The 19,715-nt window shown below is 39.1% G+C and overlaps 1 protein-coding gene across 1 annotated transcript in view; it reads left to right on the top strand.

The window, feature by feature from the left end:
- The first annotated feature begins 1,853 nt into the window (after positions 1-1,853).
- Positions 1,854-19,715, top strand: part of tmem47 (transmembrane protein 47) — a 34,480-nt gene continuing 16,618 nt past the window's right edge. Inside the window, exons 1-2 of the mRNA XM_063050918.1 lie at positions 1,854-2,190; positions 14,190-14,330. Of these exons, the coding sequence (XP_062906988.1) occupies positions 1,968-2,190; positions 14,190-14,330 (364 nt within the window). The 5' untranslated portion in view covers positions 1,854-1,967. The remainder of the gene's footprint in view (positions 2,191-14,189; positions 14,331-19,715) is intronic.

The raw sequence follows: 19,715 nt of genomic DNA, 5'->3' as shown, positions 1-19,715 counted from the left end.
ATTAATGCAAATATCTAATCAGCCAATCATGTGGCAACAATCCAATGCATAACAGCATGCAAAAATGGTCAAGAGGTTCAGCTGATGTTCAAATCAAACATCAGAATAGGGAGGAAATGTGATTGTCCTGTTGGGGCATGCCTTATTCTGATTGTCGAAAGTTCCTTCCATTTTGATTGGTTAGTTTAGAAGCTGCAGCTGCTTTTCCCATTGGATAGATGCCTGGTGTCCAGTTTCAAATATCTTGGGTATGTAAAGTAGCACATGGAAGGGGCTTGCTCTCTTCTTCTTTTGTTTAAGGCAACAATGCCCATGATGATCGAGAAGGTACTTTCTACGTACACTTTTAACTAAATATGTCTGTTGAATGTACGCACATTTGTTGAGTATTCAGCTTTGTAGTGTCTGTAAGTTGGGGAACTTGATGCTTGGTCAAATTTTTACTGTTTGTGAATAAATGATTAATAGACCTATTCGAAGTCAGAGTATTTCCTGTCTCACCTACCACACCCACGAACCCGATTCAACATTACAGTGACCCAAGTGATTTTGACCATGGAATGATTGTTGGTGCCATGCAGGGTGATTTGAGTATCTAAGAAAGTATTGATCTCCTGGTATTTTCACACACAACAGCCTTTAAAGTTTACAGAGAATGGTGCAAAAACAAAATAACATCCAGTGAGCAGCAGTCCAGTGGGCAAAAACGCCTTATTAATGAGAAAGGTAAGAGGAGAACGGCCAGACATGTTCTAGCTGACAGGAAGGTGGCAGTAACTCAAATAATCACATATTACAACAGCGGTGTGCAGAAGAACGTCTCTAAATGCACAACACATCGGACCTTGAAGTGAATGGGCAGCAGATGATCATGAATATACACACTGTGAACACTCTATTAGCTACAGGAGGAATACTGTAATACTCAGTCCATCGGAAAGTGCAAAATTCCTTGCCTATTTACAGATGAGCCCTCAGGTCGAGTTTCACAAAACGCTGCTAAATTGCACAACAGTCATTTGCGTCAGTGATAAACATTTTGAAAAAGATGCTTTGGTTAACAATCTTTTGATTGTAACAAGAAAGGAAAAAAAGGATTTATTGTGTCTTGCAGAATTGCAGCCGTGGGCTCTGAGCCAATCAAGAACCAACTTGCTGAGTGAACAATTTCACCTAGATTTTGAGTTTTGTTTGTGATTTCCTAGACTTCTGTGTCTTCCATAAATCTATTTTGCTCGACTCTGTCGGTTTCAAAAAGTCTACATCCCAGGATCAGATCCTGACAGAAAGTCCTGAAAAAGATTTCATATATCCAGATATAATGTTCAGCTGATCATTTCTTCCTCTGACTGTTGGTTGGAACGGTTGAGACAGGTCTATTTCTTGCTACAGGCATTAAAATCACCAGGCAGAATTGAACATTCACTGCCGCACCAACACTGAGAGGAGGTATTAAGACTGAAGGATGAATATTGAGAGCGGGGTGGGAGAAGGGCCAGAAGGTGGTTTTTGGGGAAGCGTGATAGAGCAATATTTGGAGGTTGATCACATGGAGGAGGTGCTGGGAGGATGGTTTGGGGGATTTTTGGAGATAAAAGGGAGATGGTGATGGAAAAGCGAAGGGGCATGTTTGGGGAGAAAGAGCTAGGCAGGGAATAATCACCAACGGGGATAGGGAAGCAATTCGAAACGCAGAGCGATGTTTGGGAAGAGGCGTCAGGGCCAGAGGGTGGGAAGGGGGAGGTGTTGACGTTCGGCGCTTTCCCAGCAAGGAGCTGACTCACACGTTGACTGCAGAAAGTCCGAGAGATCTAGTGAGGAAAAGATCGGAGGGAGGGAGAGAGAGAGAGGGGGGGAGGGAGGGAGGAGTGGGGAGAGAGGGAGCCTGTGAGCAGGACTGAGCGAGGCGCCAGCCACAGGGCTCGGTGCGAGGTGCAGATCTTCGCGCTTTGACTACCGGCAGCTGCATGATGTCAACAACCGAGGAGAGCCAAGTGACGGCGGTAACTCCGCTCAAACTGACCGGCTTGGTGTGCGTGGTCATCTCACTCTGCCTGGACGTGGTGGCCTTGCTGAGTCCCGCCTGGGTCACCGCCGACAGCCACTTCTCTCTCTCTCTCTGGCAGAGGTGTTTTCGAGCCGGATTGCTTCCCGACGGCGAGTGGGACTGCAAGTGGGCGCTGGACAGCGGTAAGCAACACCACTTCCCTCACAGGAGATTGGACATAGGACCCCGGCAAGCCGGGACGGGAGGAAAGCAGGAGAGCCGGGGTCAGAAAGGGGCTGAGAACAACTGAAAATTAATAGCGAATTTCCAACGGACTGGAGAGTAACTTACAAGGTTGCAGGAACAGGGAATTTTCGGGAAATTAAGAACTGCATGTAACAGAATGCAGGGCTGCCAAAAGGTAGATAAATAGCTTTGTAAGGAAAGAAAATGAATGTCTTAAGCTGTGCCAGGCAGAGTTAAACAGAGGCAGATTTCACAACCAGAAAGGAATGGTGGGTGCACAGGCGCTTAGACCAGTCGAGAACTACAGTACTTGACAGAAATTCCAACGGTCAGGATTACGGAAAGGAGAAATTGTGAATAGGGCCGTGTTATGTGTTAAGAGAAATCCTGACATTTGCACAGAGCAAGTATCTGTACTCAACAGAAACAAATATCCATTAGGACATGCTACATGTTGACGAACCCAGGAAGAACGTTGTGAATACTCTGAACTGAGAGAATCACAGAACTGCACTGGGCAGAAGCATTCTTGGTTATTCTGTTGAGAAACATTGACGTATAGATTTCAGCCTGCTAGGTATTGGCAACAAGGAGTGTTATAGGGACAGACGTGCAAGACAAGTTTGTTTACAGGAAATATTGCAAACAAATTATATCCTGTAAGAAACAGATCGAATCAAAACAGAATTTAGATGTGCTGCGCACTGATGATAAATAATGAGAAATTATCACATTGGAGGGGTGATATAATCGGACAGATGTTTATATGTGAAGAAATTATACTACTAGAAATGTGCACTTGAACTGAAAGAACTGAGGTGATAGACTGGTGGTGATTATTGTCCATGCAGCATGATATACTAACTGAACCCAAGATAAAAACATAAAAGTGGAAAATGCTGAAAATACTCAGCAGTTAAGGCAGCACTGTGGGAGGAGAAATGGTGAATGTTTCAGATCTGGAACCCGTCAGGAATCCTGATTTTCATCTAAGTATATCATAGCAATGGATAAGTGTCCAATAAAATGTGGAAATTACTGAGTGCTGTACTGAGGCAAACAATAATGAATTTGAGGAAACAAACTAAAATGGAGAGAAATAATTATACTGACATAAATCTTGCACTAGCTTCATATCTACACTGGGAGTAAATGTGAAAATTACCTTTGACCTGCTAGAAGAGGGACTGAGGAAAAAAAAGAGGCAGAAAATAAAAGATTGTGAGTGGCTTCAATGCAACAGTGAGTGAAGAATAATCCAAAGCAGGAGCACAGAGATCGGAAGGAATGCTTGGAAAAAAAACAAGGCGTACACAAAGTGTGAATTGCAGATTGCGAAAACAGAACATTGAACAATAGAGACACCTAAACTGCCTGCAAAATAGATCAAAAATAAAGACCAAGATAAATGGGAATCATGGCATCAAGAAATGAAGATAAAGCAATAAAAATAAAAAGCAAAACTTGACGGGAATAGAGACTGAAAAATACATCGAAGTGTGGAGAAGGAACTGACAAACTAAAATAAAAAGATAGTAAGGCAAGGTATATATTACTCATGTAAATCAGCCTGATGTGAGCTGGCCTGCTTGAGCAAGTCCAGCAATGCAAGACTCCAGAATGCAAAGTGCTTTTCTGTTATTTTGCCACTTCTTGAATTGCAGCCTTAACGATCAAGACAAATGTGTAACTTTAATGTGAATGTGTTTTAAAATGCATTACCTGATGGTTATGTTTGTCAATGGCAGTACAAGATAGCTGCAGAGAAATTTTAGTGTAATTAATAGAAATTCAGGAAAAGAGAAGTCAATAATGCCAAATGCGGATAATTTGTGCAACCATTAGTCATAACAACCCCATTACTTCACTGTCTATTTTACCTGCATTTTGCTATTTGTTTCATATTTTGCGTCTTCATTGTTGTGAATTGTCAGCAAGTCTCTAAAAATACCTTCTGCCAAGAAATCCAATAACTGTACTATTTCATTCTGTCTTTGCACAAATACTTTGAAAAGTGCCCTCATCAACAGTTTTATTTGTGACTATTCATTAATTAGAGGTAACACGGAAGTAATGAAGGTCCCTCAGTAAAATGTCAACTCACTATGCATTGGCCATTCACCCTCCACTTGTATCCCCAACCTCACCTTCCTGGTTTGCTGGCAAAACCCTTCTTATTCTGAGGTTTAATACAGCATGTTGTTTCTCGGGAAATTTACCATCTAAATGTTCTGGTTACTTTTATGATGTCTTTTGTCAGATAACACAAGTCCCACAACATTGACAAGTTAATGGTGCCTGTTTGGTAAATATGAATAATCCACTCCTACTGGATTTTAAAAAAAACATTCAATTACTGGGGAAATGAAAGGAAAACAGGAGCAGTTTGGTTTGAAGCAATAATTAACTAGCCATAAGGAAGAAGAAATCGATTAGCAACCCATACTCTCCATACTCTCCTTACATTCAGCTCCTGTTAAAAGCTATTCTTGTGCTGTTCATGTTCCTCACACAACAGTGTGACTTATAAGCACAAATAAAGCATTGGTGCTTAAAGAGTCTCCAAACTGAAATGAGCCGAGGTTATTAAACTCTGGCTATCAGTATGCTTCTGGACATGGTACTTAGTCCTAATATTTGCACATTTGTTTTCCGGAAAATTCTAAGTTTCCTGTTGCAGAGTTCAACTCACCCAGGGACTAAGTGTTCAAAAAGGATTCCCAGAAATGCTGTCCTTAGAAAAAGTATTCATTAAAAGATGTTTCTTCTTGCCAAGTTGTATTTAAATAGTGATGGTATTAAAAATAAATATGTAGTCTGATACTGTACTGCTGCCACAGAACACAAAACAAAATCACTTCATATAAGACAGTGATAATAAATATGATTCTGATTCTGAACATAGCATCTTGACCTAGAGAGAATATTAATTAAATTCACTCCACAGTTTGGACATGATTTCTGTCTCTGGCTGTTCAGTGAGTTGCACTTATTTTCCAGTGAGGGTTTTTATACAACATAAATCATTCAAATAATTTGGCACTGATTACTGTCCTCCGAAAGACACTGTGATAGAGTGGGACAACAAAACATTCTTAATAGTACAATAAAGAAAGCTTATCCGTTTTTGGATAATTTGTTTTGAAATTACATTGCAGAATGTAAGCTAAGATAAAAGGAGGCACTCTGGACAACTAGTGTGTATCTTATAACAAGAGTGTGTATCATTTCAAAGATCTTATTCAGATGTCCCAGAAAGAGTTTTGGTTTCTAATGCTCAAGCCAGTTCTGCAACACACACAGATCTTATTCTGGCTGGAGGCCCCTGATAAGTGGTGTGCTGCAAGGATTGGTGCAGGGACCTCTGTTGTTTGTAATATATATCAATGATTTGGATGAAAATAAGGATGGGTGGATTAACATGCGGGATATTGATTTATTACAGATCTGGGCAAAAAAATGTGGCAGATAGAGCTTAATCCAGGCAAGTATGAGTTGTACTTCAGGAGATCAAAGGAAGGGAGAGTGTTAATGGTAGGCTGCTTAATAGCATGGAGGCACAGAAGGATCTTGGGGTCCAGACCCATAGTTCACTGGAAGTGGCTATGCAAGAGGATACGGTGGTAAAGGAGGTGTATGACATGCCTGTGTTCATTGGTAGCGATGTAGAGTGTAAAAGTGAGGAAGATTTGTTGCAATTATATAAATCTTTAGTCACTCTGTGCTTGCTGTATTGTGTGCATTATAGAAAAGAACTGGAGACTGTGGAGAGGATGCAGAAGCAATTTAACAAGACATTGCCTAGATTAGAGGCTGTGAACTATAAGGAAAAATTGAACAAATTTCAATTGTTTTCCCTAGAGTCAGAGGCTGGTAGGTGATCTGTTAGAGGTTTTCTTAGACTGTGAGAGGCATAGGATAGACAGTCAGAATCTTTTCCTCAGAATAGAAATGACAAACACCATTTTTTAAGGTTATGGGGAGAAGCTTGAAGGTAATGTGAGGGGCAAGTTTTTTTTAAATGCAGAGAATGGTAGGTGCCTGGAGTAGGTTACCAGGTGTAGTCATGGAAACAAGCAGTTTGGTGGAGTTTAAGAAGCTTTTAAATAGACACATGAATATGAAAGGAATGCAGGGTATGAGTAATCGATGAGAGGGGGGCATTTACTATAAATTGACATTTAGATTGGGCCAACATCATGGGCTGAATGGCCTGTCCAGTGCTATACTGTTCTAGATGCTAATTAGAATGACCAAAATTTACATTTTAATAAAATGTATTTTATATTAGCCAGTAATGTTGATATTATAGCAATTAAATAAGATGCATGACAGATCTGACAGAAATATGTCAATATGACAAATGTTGATGTGTCTGTAGAAAATATTCCGATTATTGAGTTGTGGCAGAATAGAACAAATCCATGATGCAGTTATCCAAGATTGGTAATGAAACAGTTGCTTTCAAGGTAGTTTTTGCAGGTAATAATTTTCATATTTAGGAATTTCCACCCGAATATAATTTATTGGTGATATGAAACACTTGGAATTATTAAACTCTTTTATTATTGTCTGGTGTTTCTTTCTGCACAGCTAAGGCAGAACTTGTCAATGACATGTGATGGCATTAATTGGAAATACTGCTTGGAGGCAGCTGTCTTGCTGGTTGCAGTAGGTGTCATCCAGTGGCTAACAGAGACAGTAGAAATAATGTCAACGAGATGCAAACTTTGAAATTTGCTGCGATTGTTGAGAATACATATGAGGCTGCAGTAAGGATGTGATTTCAGGGAAAAAAAGAAACAAGAGTGGTTGTACTTCTTGTGGGCAAGGGCCCTCTTAAAGAGAAGGAATGATATTAGTGAGGTCCCCAACTGAAATTTGCATTGTTTGGGGGAGGCCTAACTCATTTGGGTGAATGACTAGACTGGCATACTGGATAATTAATCCCCAAAACTTGTTTGTTGTAATAAAGTTTAAAACTTCTTTTTAAGACGATTTAACAGTTAAATCTAATTAGCTCCCAACATTCATTTCTATCACTGTAGAATGTTTCTGCTTCAGAATTCATTGCTTTTTCACACAGTTGTTGCTGCAAACATTTAGGATGAGGAGAGGTTGGAACCTCTTTAGGTGATATTGTTGTGTTTGAGGATCTAAATCAGCAAGGCAAATTCATAAAGGTTAATAAATGCAGGTAAAATGACTCCTGAAGAATTATCCCTTCAGACGTTACTGGCCTGGGAGCTGCACATACAGACCCTGGTGATCTTAAACTGGCATGGCAGGTGAAGAGCTGTCTTCTCTTTGTCAGAGAAGTTCTTACTGAGCTCTGCCATATGTTCCAGGGTGACCCAGCAGATAGCTGCTTGGACAAGGAAGTGTCCTCCCATAAATAAAAATTATCGCAGCAGTGAGCTTTTATGCAACTGAATTCATCCATGTCACGGCCGGGGACATGTGAAAGATCACCTACTGTGCACAACAGTATACCGTGCACAGAAGTGTCAAGCCAGTGACAGATGCTTTGTCTTGAACCAGCAACACATTAATCAGCTTTCGTGTGGAAAGGTAGCATATGTTGAAGGAGAAACGAGGGGAAATTTTTACCAAGTACAGTGAAATGGTACCCGTATGGAGACTGGGGCTCCTCACATCAACCTTGTGAACAACAATGTCTTCCAGATTGCTATTCATGTCACCTTACTAGTCACTACCTGTTATTGTAGATGCCTTTATTATACGGAAGTCACATTTGCTTGTACAGTTGGAAAGTTCAAGTAGATCGTATGAATAGCTGTTGGCAAGCCAGAAACATAAGAACTGTCAGGCCTGCACATGCTGTCTCCTCCCAGTCTCTATCCAGCTAACAGGAGTCACCTGCCACTTGTTTCATGTTAAGTCAAGTTTATTGTCATTTAACTTTAAACATGCATACTGTCAAACGAGACGTTTCCCTGTACCAGCATCTAAAGCACAGTAGTACACATAACACACAATAATTTAGGAAAGTAAGGGTTAATTATACAAATGAATTATGCATAGATAAACAAAGTAAAGTGCATAAATTAAATATTGTAGGGTATAGTACAAATTATCCGGTGACTCTTCAAACGCTGTAACATTTTTTAATGCATGCATTTCTAAATGACAGTAAACAAGGACTGAGTGTCCTCATAATCTAATCTAATATAATATAATATAATAATCTAAATGTGATGTGGCAGGGAGTTCAGAAGCAGGGAAGAAGTTGTTTCCCATCCTGACTGTTCTTGTCCTTATGCATCAGAGTCTCTTGCCTGATAGTAGAAAGTGGAGGTGCTGCTGTGCCTTCTTGTGCAGGAAGGTGATATTGAGGGACCAGGTAAAGTCATCCATGATGTGAACTCCCAGGAACTTGGTGCATTTAACTCTCTGTACAGCAGGGAATGGTTCATCTGTACCTTCCTGAAGTCCACAATCATTTCCTTGATCTTCTCCAAGTTCAGACTGAGGTTACTGTTCTCACACTAGTCCACTAGCCGCTCTACTTCCTCGCTGTACTCTGACTCATCATCGTTGTGGATGAGGCCAACCACTGTTAGTGACACGGTTTGATCTGAGTCCTGCAACCCAATCATGTGTCAGCAGTGGACTGAGCACACAGCCCTGGGGAGCGCCAGGGCTCAGCGTAATGGGACTGGAGATGATGCTGCCCACACAGACTGACTGTGGCCTGTCTGTCAAGAAGTCAAGGATCCAGTTACAGAGGGAGACCCAGCAAGGACAGTTTCCCCACCAGTTTCTGGGGTATAGTGGTGTTAAATGCCGAACAGAAGTCTGTAAACAGCAGCCTGGCATAAGAGATCCTATTTTCTAAGTTGGACAGTACAGAGTGGAGAGCACAGGCTATGGCATCATCATGGATCAAATAATTGATACCCTGCAACCTGTTTAAACACAGCCTTCATCATACGAACTACTCAAACTCATACAAACCAGCCTGCCCCAACCAGCTGCACAAGGTACCTCATTGCCTTGTCATGTTTAGTACCTGCTCTCTCATGGTTTTGTGGCTGCTCATGTCTTGTTATTTTGCAGTTTTTAATTAAAGTTATCACTCACCACTAAATCTTCTCCACTGCTCTGCTTTTGGGTCAAGCCTCAACTACATTTTCTGACAGCCAACAGGTGATGAATCCCCATAACTGAGGCTTCTCTCATATGTACTAACTCCTTACACCTCAACTTTCTGAGAGGTGCATTTGTTAAGGCGCATTTCTATATTTCCTTCTGACATTGGGGAACATTCAGCCCATTGAGTTCAATGGCAGCTTACAAAGCAATCCAGTCCTTCCAGTCTTTTGTTTGTAACTTATGCTCATCACATTCACATCAGTTCTATTATCCACCTGCAGCAAGGGCATTTGTACAAAGGCCATTTAATCTGCCGAACATCATTGATTGAGGACTAATCTGGAACATATTTCTGATGTAGTAAAGCAAAGATTCTGCAAGTGGACTGTGGCAGCAGAGTGCTTAGACAAGACCTTCAAAGTTGTTACAGTCTACTTCATCTTTGTGAGTAGAGGAGTCATTGTGCAGCTAGTTGAATGAAGCATGAGCTGATGTGAGGGATGTGGAAAGCTATCAAGGAAGCTGAGCCACAGTCAAGATGTTTAGTGCAAGTTGCTGGTGAATGAAATGCAGTCCAGTGTGCCAAAGACAGCATGCTCTGTATTTCCAACTTGGCAACTTACACTGTCCCACATTCAGTCGTTACCTTAATATGACCATCCATAGCGGAACCAGTCCATGCTTAGGATAAGCTGAAGTACATCTGAGTGTCTGCTTTTGAGTGCTGCCAGTCTCAAGGGGAGAAAACTAAAGAGGTGACGTATTCTAGCTTCTAACCTTAAAATTAGCTTCTTTGAATGAATTGAATCAGCTAGATCTTTATTTCTCTCTTACCATAAAGCAGCTGCCAGGCACTTAGTGAAAATGGTTTATTAATTGTGTGATGGCACTTTACCGCCAATCCCAACCCAATGTCTTCAGAGTCAGGATCCTGAGCTTGTTCTCTTCATAGACGTGGACAAAGAGATCAATTGCCTCAATTACAGTGCCATGAGAAGAACACTTATCAGGATAAGACCATTTTGCTTTCAGTGACTCCTCTATCATTGTCTCTGTGAGGTCATCCAAAGCATCCTTTGTTTTAGATTACCTCACAAAATAAGAAATTCTGTCATTAAAATGTGCCTCTTGTAATTGTACTAATTATCTATTTTTGAAATAAAGCTGCTATTGTGGTTTTGTGGGAGACATGGCACAAATTTTTGAATACATTAGGTTCCCACAGAGAGCATTGCACAAATGTCTAAATTATCAGTATTGATTGACCTCATATATTTAACCTTATTTTCTTAAAAGTAAAGCTATGGGCTGTTTTATGACCATTTAATTAAGGATGTAGGTATTGTTTTAGCATTTGATATGAAGGACAACACTTCCAGTGGTATAACACTCCCTCAGTTCTGACCTGGAATGTTAGCTCAAATAGTTGTGTTGTGAGCCTGCAACTCCTTGGGGTAGAAACTGAATATACATGATGCACATTCATTGACAAGAGTAGTAGCATGTTCAAGTTGCCCTTGCTCATCTATCAGTTGCCTTCTGAAGTCATCTAAGGTATTGATCCACTATTCATGCAGTTAAGAAAGGTGGATGGTGGGAATTCCTGGCAGATACTTGTTCACAGCACTTCTCCTTGCTCTTCCTTATTTGTGATTTGTGCCACACTTGGTGCTTACAATCCAAAAGACTAAAATGGTGCTTTAGAGGGATATGGCATAACTTAATGTTGTGTCTGGACCACTGTCTGCATGGGCTCCCTCTAGATTATCTTCGGTAAGCTAAGTATGCCATAGACTGCTTTCTCAAATTAGTTAGCTGCTCTGAATGTTGTAATCATAGGTTTTGTACAACTTTGCTTAATTTGCGGTTCAGCATCTTTTGGGGAAAAGAAGACAGCAACCAATTGATGCAAGTCTGTCAGACAGGGTCCATTGTAAGGGCCTTCCTATGGAGTATAATCTGTAGCAGAGTGCTTGTAGATTTCTGAGACCATTGTCAGCTCAGAGCATCTCAGAACTCTTATTTATGTGCCCTGCTGTGAGTCTGGAAATTAAAAGCTGCACTGTACAGCTTTTCTGGAATAGGGTTATAGAAAGTTTCTTGGCTTGTGTTAGCATGACACCACCTTGGTACCACACAATTTCGAACCTTCCAAGTGTACTTGAAATCAACTCGAGGAAGAGAAGGACCAAGTGACAAATAAGGGTGGCCTACAATAGCCTGGAAATTCCAGCCCAATATTTTGTGGATGAATCATCATCACTAGTGGAGCCAAAACATGACTACTTCCCAGAAAAGTGTTTCAATGCCCTTTACAAACACCAGATCTGCCATACTGCGTGCCTCATCAGGGAATGTAAAAGTGTATTTACATTTGAATAGGGTACTTACTACATAAAAGTATAATTGCTAAAACCTCTGAGTTTTCTAGTTGATGTACTCTGGACAATGGGTCAGGAGCTAGTGACTTGTATAAATGTATCTTTTAATGCCTGGCATAGATATAATGAGCAATAAGGCCCCTATCAGTCTCCAAGTTTCAGCTGCTATGAGGAAGAGTAACTATTATTAAGTTATTTATTCTTCCATTTTATCATTTTCTCATGCTTTAATTTCCATGCCAATTAAAACATCATGCTCAGGCTGAGAATGTAAACAACTTGCTATTAAAGGTTTGCCAAATTCATTCCACACGAACTCACATGCAATCGGATGAGAATAGTTTCATTATTTAGCATATAATGTTATGTGAACCATAGCTCGGTGGCAGCAACCGCTGATGTTTATGGGGACAAGTTGTGGATTCAAATGGTACCACCTTCACTTGAGCATATTTTCCAGGCTGATATTTTTGCTTAGTAACAAAACTATCATTTGAATGTGGTGTTATTTTGAGACACTGTCTGTGCAGTCGAGTTGATCGAAAATATCCTCCAGCACTTTTTCTGAAGAAGAACCGTGTAATTCTTTCTGGTGTTTCAGATGATAATTATTATTTTTACCTCATTAAAACAAGGTTATCTAGTCAAAATATCACTATATATCAATTAGTTGCTATGTTTCTTACTTTACAAGAAGTAACCACATTTAAATTGAATTTCATTTGCAAAAATGTGTTTTGGAGTTTTCCGAAGTCCAAGCCCACCGTTTTCTGTAAGGAGTTTGTACGTTCTCCCCATGACTGTGTGGGTTTCTTCCAGATGCTCTGGTTTCCTCCCACAGTCCAAAGATGCATTAATTGGTCATTGCAAATTGTCCCGTGATTAGGCTAGGGTTAAATCAGGGGCTGCTGGGCAATGCAGCTCGAAGGGCTGGAAAGACCTACTCTGCACTGAATCTCAATAAATAACTAATATTTTACTTTATTTTTTTAAAAACTCACACTTGTCCTGTTTTGCTCCAGTTCAGTGCAGTGATGTTCAAAGTATTTGGCATAATCCTGTATTTTGAGCTGCAGAAAACTGATAGACTGACAGTCAAACCACCTGAGGTATCTTCTGTTCATTTAGTTTATGCAATGTTCTCCTGCAGATTCTCTCTTATGCCTTCTATTGTTCTGTGACCATAGCACAAGGCTGCTTGCAAGGCTCCCTGGTAAAAGCCAATCCTACATTTAACATAATTGTTTGTTAGTGGAAACATTAGCTTGAGGGGTTTCTGGCTTCTCATCTCTTACTACTGCTTTCCATCCAGGTGGCATATTGAAGATCAATTTACATTGTCATATTTCCATTCACCACCCCCCCTCTTATTTTTAACTAAATGTGTTAAATTTTGTACACGTTCAGATTTATTATACACATTTACTGGTATTTCATTTGCTGATAACATTTTGTTTTTATCAAATCAAGAAAATTATCTATTAAAGTGGGAGACTGATTTTTGCTTCAGCTGTTAAAATATCAACTTGAAAGTTGTCTTTCTGAGCTGTGTTCTTGTGATTTCTTTGTTGAGCTGATAATTATGGAAATAAAATAGACAATTCCAAGTGTTCATTAAAGCATATCTGAGCTTTAAAAAGGGGAAGATTTAAAATATTTCTCTTTGCTTCAAAACAGATCACAGAAAGCAGCACCAAAATATTTTTATGCATTTTCAGTGAATAAATAATAGCAGGTTTGATCTACTCATGGGAAACACCTTATCTCAAACTTGTAGATTTTGTGGTTTTGTTAATCAGTACTAATCATCTGAGAGCTGTATTCACATCCAGGGATGTTCACAAGCATTTAGATTTTACCTTATTTGGACAATTTCAAATAGTTGTGCATACTTCCTTAATGTGCTCAATGTTTATTGGATTGGGGATATTCCCTTTATGTAGCTTTCCCCCAAATGGCTATGCTTGCAGTATTTCTGGTCTCAAAGCAGTTCAACTTCCTATCAGACATGGAATGCAGGAAATACATATTTTAGACTGTTTACATCCAATGGAAAAAACCCAAATACTGACATTATAGCAACATTGCTGGAAGCAACCTGAAATGTTGAAATTAAGAAATGATTGTGTTCACTTTTAAAGTTTTCCGTCTGCTTACGTCAAATTCACAGGAGGTGAATTGAAAATCCATGGGAAAGTAAAGAAACAGTTATTTAGGTGGATGGGGAGCCAGCTTTTCTTGCATGAAACAGATTGACAGATTACTACTGTACTATTTTTTGCACATTACAGTCTTTAAACCTGCTGTTCAAACGTTACAGATTAACAGTGGGAGGACATGTTTGTTTTTCCATTTATCCAAATTTGTGCATTTATTTTAGTAAGTGATGTAAGTTTACATTAGGCAATCAACTGTGTCTTAAGGATTCTCAAGATGTACTCTTAATTTCTTTGTTACAGACTGGGAGATTGCCACGGTTGCCTTGCTTCTGACTGGAGCTGCCATCATTCTTATTGCCTTTCTGGTGGCTTTGATCTCAATCTGTCAGGGGACTCGTCGAAAATTCTACAAACCTGTGGCTATCCTGTTATTTTCTGCAGGTAATTTGTTGATAAATACAAATGATTTAGCATTGATTTATATGTTTTGTGTAATAGAGAGAGAGGATAAGTTGTGTTCTATATTTAGTAACACTTTGGCTATTTAGTCAACAGATATTTTTAGTTACAGGTCAGAGTTGTGTCCCTGGGAACTGTCTGTAACTGTCTATAGCCTCAAGAGTTCACAAGTCAGAAATGTGGCCACCCAGATACATACTTAAATAAAAACTGAATCCATCAAAGGGCAATGTGTAGTTAAACTAGGGCATTTAACTCAACCATTCAGATATTGCCAAGACAAGAGATCCTACTTCACAAAAGAAGCCTGCAGTCCCACAGCAGCTGGCAAATAAATCCCAGTGGTCTCCCAAATACTCCTCCATGTGTACTTTCAAGCAGTCTGTACTTATGCCATTTGTAACCTGGAAAGGATCTGTATATAATTTTATTGGCTGGTTTAATGGATTTTCTAAAACGTGGAAGAGAAAATAAATGGGAAGGTGAAAAATCTTTGAATATTTGCCTCCCTTTCCAATATTTCTTCATGGAGCAACATTTCATGGTTGCTGATATCCAAGATTAGAGACTTTGAGCATTATCAACCTATTCAGTGTAGTGGAATTATAGCTCATTTCAAGCCAGTTCCCTTATAGCACATCGGAGTTACTGAATGGTGATCAAAACGTTTGATAATTCCCAGCCCTATATGGTTGCCCTCGCTGCTTTCTCAACTGAGAGCTAACAAGCAAAACTGTGCCGCCTGATTACACAAGGAATCCTGAAAAACTGGTTGTTCTCCTCATCAGTTCATATAGATTTTCTGGGCCTTTCCAGTCACCCTGGGAATATTCCTGGAAGTGTGGACAAATGTCCTTGAACCTAGTATTCAAAATATGCAATTACGCAAAATCTGTTTCAAGAAAAGTAAACATATTTGCTTACTCCAATGACCATTATGTTCTGCCTGCGGCAAAACTGCTGAGTAAACTTGTGTGGTATGGTTGGATAATTGTTTACCTACTACGTATACGAAATTCCTGATTTATGTGAGGCACATGGTGTTTAAGAAGCGATTTTAACCACTATTTTGGCACATAGCAGAATGACTGTTAAAATGGGCATGGAATGCATGGTTCTATAGTTGACCTTTGACCTCATCTGGAAGTAAGCCAATATTTTCTTGCGATATTTCGTATGCTTCCCTTAAGGTTCACATTTTCTCAGTTATGCTGTTGTCGCTGAACACTACATTCAAGGCAGCAATGTTAAGTCCCTTTGAAAGCTATACAAACATATTGGGACCCTTACAGTTTCACCTGGTCTTCTGCAATAATTGACAAAAGTAGACCCCAAAGGAGGTACAGTGACTCACTGCCAGTTGGGCTTAGAAGTTGAAGAGAAAATGAGAAGAGAACAATAGGAAACAAAATGCAGAAAATGCTGTCCCATTATACCAGCATGAACAAAGTATCGGATGGTGAAAAATACAGCACTCAGGCAAAAGGTAAGAGAGAGGAAAGGAGACATTTTACCAACAAAAATAAATCAAGTTAGCCAAAAGAGAGGCAAATTGTGAAAGGAATCGAAAATCAAATTGTAAAGAAAAGAGACAATAGCATAAATTATGAGATAAAGGGCAAAAGGTTATTCAAACATGTGCAAGGAAGAGCTCTTGGTGTACTGAAGTATCTCAAGGACTAAAACAAGCTCTCAGTCATGACTGAATCACAATGCTAAAGATGTTAGGCATTAGTAGTGTTAAGATGTAAATAAGTGAATTCCTGGAAGAAGGACAATGTGGAAGAAATGACTATAACAAAGACCACATACAATGGTTTATGTCCTACTCAAGTGTACATAATGAGTCTCACATTATGTTACCTGAATTTCACCCTCACACAGAGTGCGATCATTTGGGTTTAAGTGAGGGTAAGCCAGTAACTTTAGCATTTCTTCAGAGTAATGAATGACATTATTGTAGTTTGTGTCAAGGAATGAATGTGATCTTTGGAGGTGATTAGGAGTTTGTGGTAAAAGAAGAGTGGGATTTTTGAATTTTGAAAATTGGGATTGGGGTGGTCTTCAGGTCTGGCAGGGATTGCAGACATTCGGGTTGGGTTAGGAGTGAAAAGAATCTCTTGAGTTTGGACCTTTGAGAATTGGACTGAGATTTCAAATTGAGGTTGGAAGATTGGGGTTTGATGTAGTGAGTAATTGGAATGATCAGCAGGAGGTCCTAAAGTGAATAGATTTTCAGCCTTTGGATCAGGAAGACATGGCATTATTACACTTTAGGTTTGAGACTGAATGGGATCCTGGCCATTTAGGTTATGGTTTGGGTCAGGGAGTGATTGACTATTTGGGGTTAGAGTTGGCAGAAGATAAATTTTCAATGGCGAATTAGGATCACTGAGGTTTGGATTGGTGGGTTAGCTGAACTGATTGTGGAGTCTGTTTGCGTAAGTTAAACATATTTCTCGCTTGGACATAAAGTCTCCTTGCCCCTCTAGCTCACAAGCAGTCACCTAAAGTACCGAGAAGTTGGGTTTAGCCTGTCAAACGTGAATTTCCTGAGAACAACTGCTGATACTAAAGATAGCATAAAATTAAAATGTAAGCACACAGTATTCTTAAAATATTTTGATGTCTGCTCCTCTTTCAGAGATGAGTTGCTTGGTACCCAGCCCTGTTGAAGCCAAAAGAGGGCAGATCCATTTGTTTTCATCTTTAACTTCCACTTACAGCCCAAGTAGATAAAATTCCCGTTCACTCATATTTTACTGCATTTATTTCATGTGTTTTTGCTGTATATTATATTTTCTAAACAATGTTGCAAATATGATTTTAATTCCGTCCTTTACAATGTTGAGCCTCTTACTCTATTCTACCTTTGCATTATTTATTCACATCTGCTAACACACTTTGTTTTGTGCTCTGCAGTTTCCTTTTGCACTTGATCAAACATATTTTCTTTACCTTTATTAATATTTCCTTAAATCAGCTTTGTTGAAATATAGATTTTATTATGTTTTATTCTTCTAATTGTATACTGATGCTGCTGCTTGTTAATTTTAAATATAATTGTTCTGGATTATTTAATTGGCTGCTAATTATTAAGAAACACAAAAAAAGCAATAGTGTGGAAAAACTGCCATTTCTTTGCAATCCTCTTAATACCTAGTTTGCTCTCTTCTTTCTTGAATTGGTCTGTTTCACAGATTTGGAGCTGCCCATAAATTTAAGCAGGACTATGTCATATAGTTTGCATTAAAAAGAACTCAACTATGTTGCAGGAACACCTGAGCAAGCAGCTGTTGCAAGTGACTGGATCTGTTTCAGTGACTGAGATGTACAGGGAGGTGAATAATTCATTACTCAACTGTTTAATGACCAATTTATTTTCTGGATGAGAGATTGCCTTTTGCTTCCAATGCAGTTTTCAAATTGCCCATCAGTGATGTCACAATTTAGTTATATTAGAAATGGATCTCTAAGTTTTTTGTGTGTTAAGGTGATTTGCACTTGTAAAGGGGAAAATGCAGATTTTGAATCAGATTTCAATTTACTTTACAAATGGATAAATTAATGATGATAGCACAGTTCTGAAAAGTACCGTGATCAAACTTACCAACTGTATTCTTTGGCCCAGATCATACTTACCTGGAGCTGCAGGCATGTAAGAGAAAAGCTGGCTGCATCCTTACTGTGAGTCAGTGAGTTCAGGGCTTCCATAGCTGTACATTGCACAAAAAAGTACCAATGATGATGGAAGCTGCGAAACCTGGCCTTCCACTCAACTGCTGGTCTCATCCCCACGTCCAAGATTTTAAAAGCTGAGAAGTCAGGCATACTTTGTATCCCCTTAGCTTTATGCCATGTAGGTCTTGTGTGGCCCCTTTCAAGGGTTGCAAATTTTCATGGAAAAGATGTGTTTTTTTTAAATTTCACTTCATATTAATATTATCAATTAATACTTGGCAGTTCAGTGTGGTTTCAGTGTCTATTTTTACATGCATTTAAAAAGTATTATTTTTGCTTAAATTTCTTACAAAACAATCATACTTTTGAATAAATCAATATATTGATCATGTTTTGGGTAATCAGAATTAATTAGAGGCAATTGAAAAGGCATTTCACAGGCATAGACTCTCAGAAAGCCATCAGGATTGTCCAGGTGTGAGTTATCAGGTTCTGTTCCCTAAGAGCTAGGTGCTTCTAATGCGCCAGTCCGCCTCATCGGAAGGCTGTGGTTGCAATGTTGTGAGAACACTGCGAGGTCTCTGGCTGCAACAGGAATGTGTACAATCGGACTAACTTGACACTGGTAGGGGCTCAAGTACAATTTAGACCATGATTACTTCTCTTGCATTATTTTAATCAGGTAACATAAGTCACTTTTTAATCCTTTAAATGATTGCAAATTATTTCTAACCTTTCAACACAGCAAATAGCACTTTGCTAGTGACTAAAACATTCAACCAAAAATAAAATTACATCAGAGATGTATAATAGTTTTGAAAATTGGCAGCTGGAAATTAATAACTGGCAAATTTATCTGACCATTGAGCAAAAGATGTATTCTCTGGCAACGATAGTGCGAGGTTGGATACACCGTCCAAAAGCAGATCTTTCTGGAACTTTGCTCTTTCAAATTTATTGCTCCTCCTTTTACTGGACATTATTCATACAAGTTGTCTGTGCCTGAAAGGATACAGTAGCTGACAATTAAACGTTTAATATTTTATTAGTTCAGCCCCATAGCTTTTCATTCCATGTCATCCGGAGTAATTTAGCTCATTTTGTTTAAGTGCTGGTGTTCATTACATTTGAAATAGACACATTTGCTTAAAAAAAGATTTACTAACCTTTCAGAATATTAATGTACTATCAGGGGAAAAAGTAGAGTTATTATGCAAAATGTAGAAATATGTAATATTCTCAATAGAAAAGATTGCTTTTGGCTTGAGTAAGATACGGGTTTCTGTGAGGCAGCATTTTATCTTGCATGAAGCAGTGAATTAATTTTGAAATTAAATCTTTCAGGAAGCTGCATTATTAGTTCTGGTGATTTTCAAATTCTTCTACATGAATAGAGGTGGGGGGGATTTTCAAAAAATAATGATACCCTTTCATGGACATTCTGAACTGTCAATAATGAATTGGAATCAATCCAAAGAAATACAATGATATTGCTGATGAAAATGTTGTTTTGTTTAGTACCATGTATTAAGCAGCCATTTTGTCATTGGGTTATGGCAGCCAGTCAGTGACCCATGGCATCCTGCACTGGTGATCTGGTGCAATGTACAGTTATGATGTACACCATAATTTGCCGCTGCCTAATCCACTGAAAATTTACTGAACCAAAATAAATAAATGCTTTAT

Source organism: Mobula hypostoma, chromosome 6, assembly GCF_963921235.1.
Source record: "Mobula hypostoma chromosome 6, sMobHyp1.1, whole genome shotgun sequence".
NCBI classification, from domain to species: Eukaryota; Metazoa; Chordata; class Chondrichthyes; order Myliobatiformes; family Myliobatidae; genus Mobula; species Mobula hypostoma.
The sequence above is the reverse complement of the archived record's forward strand: the minus strand, read 5'-3'. Positions and strand labels throughout refer to the sequence as shown.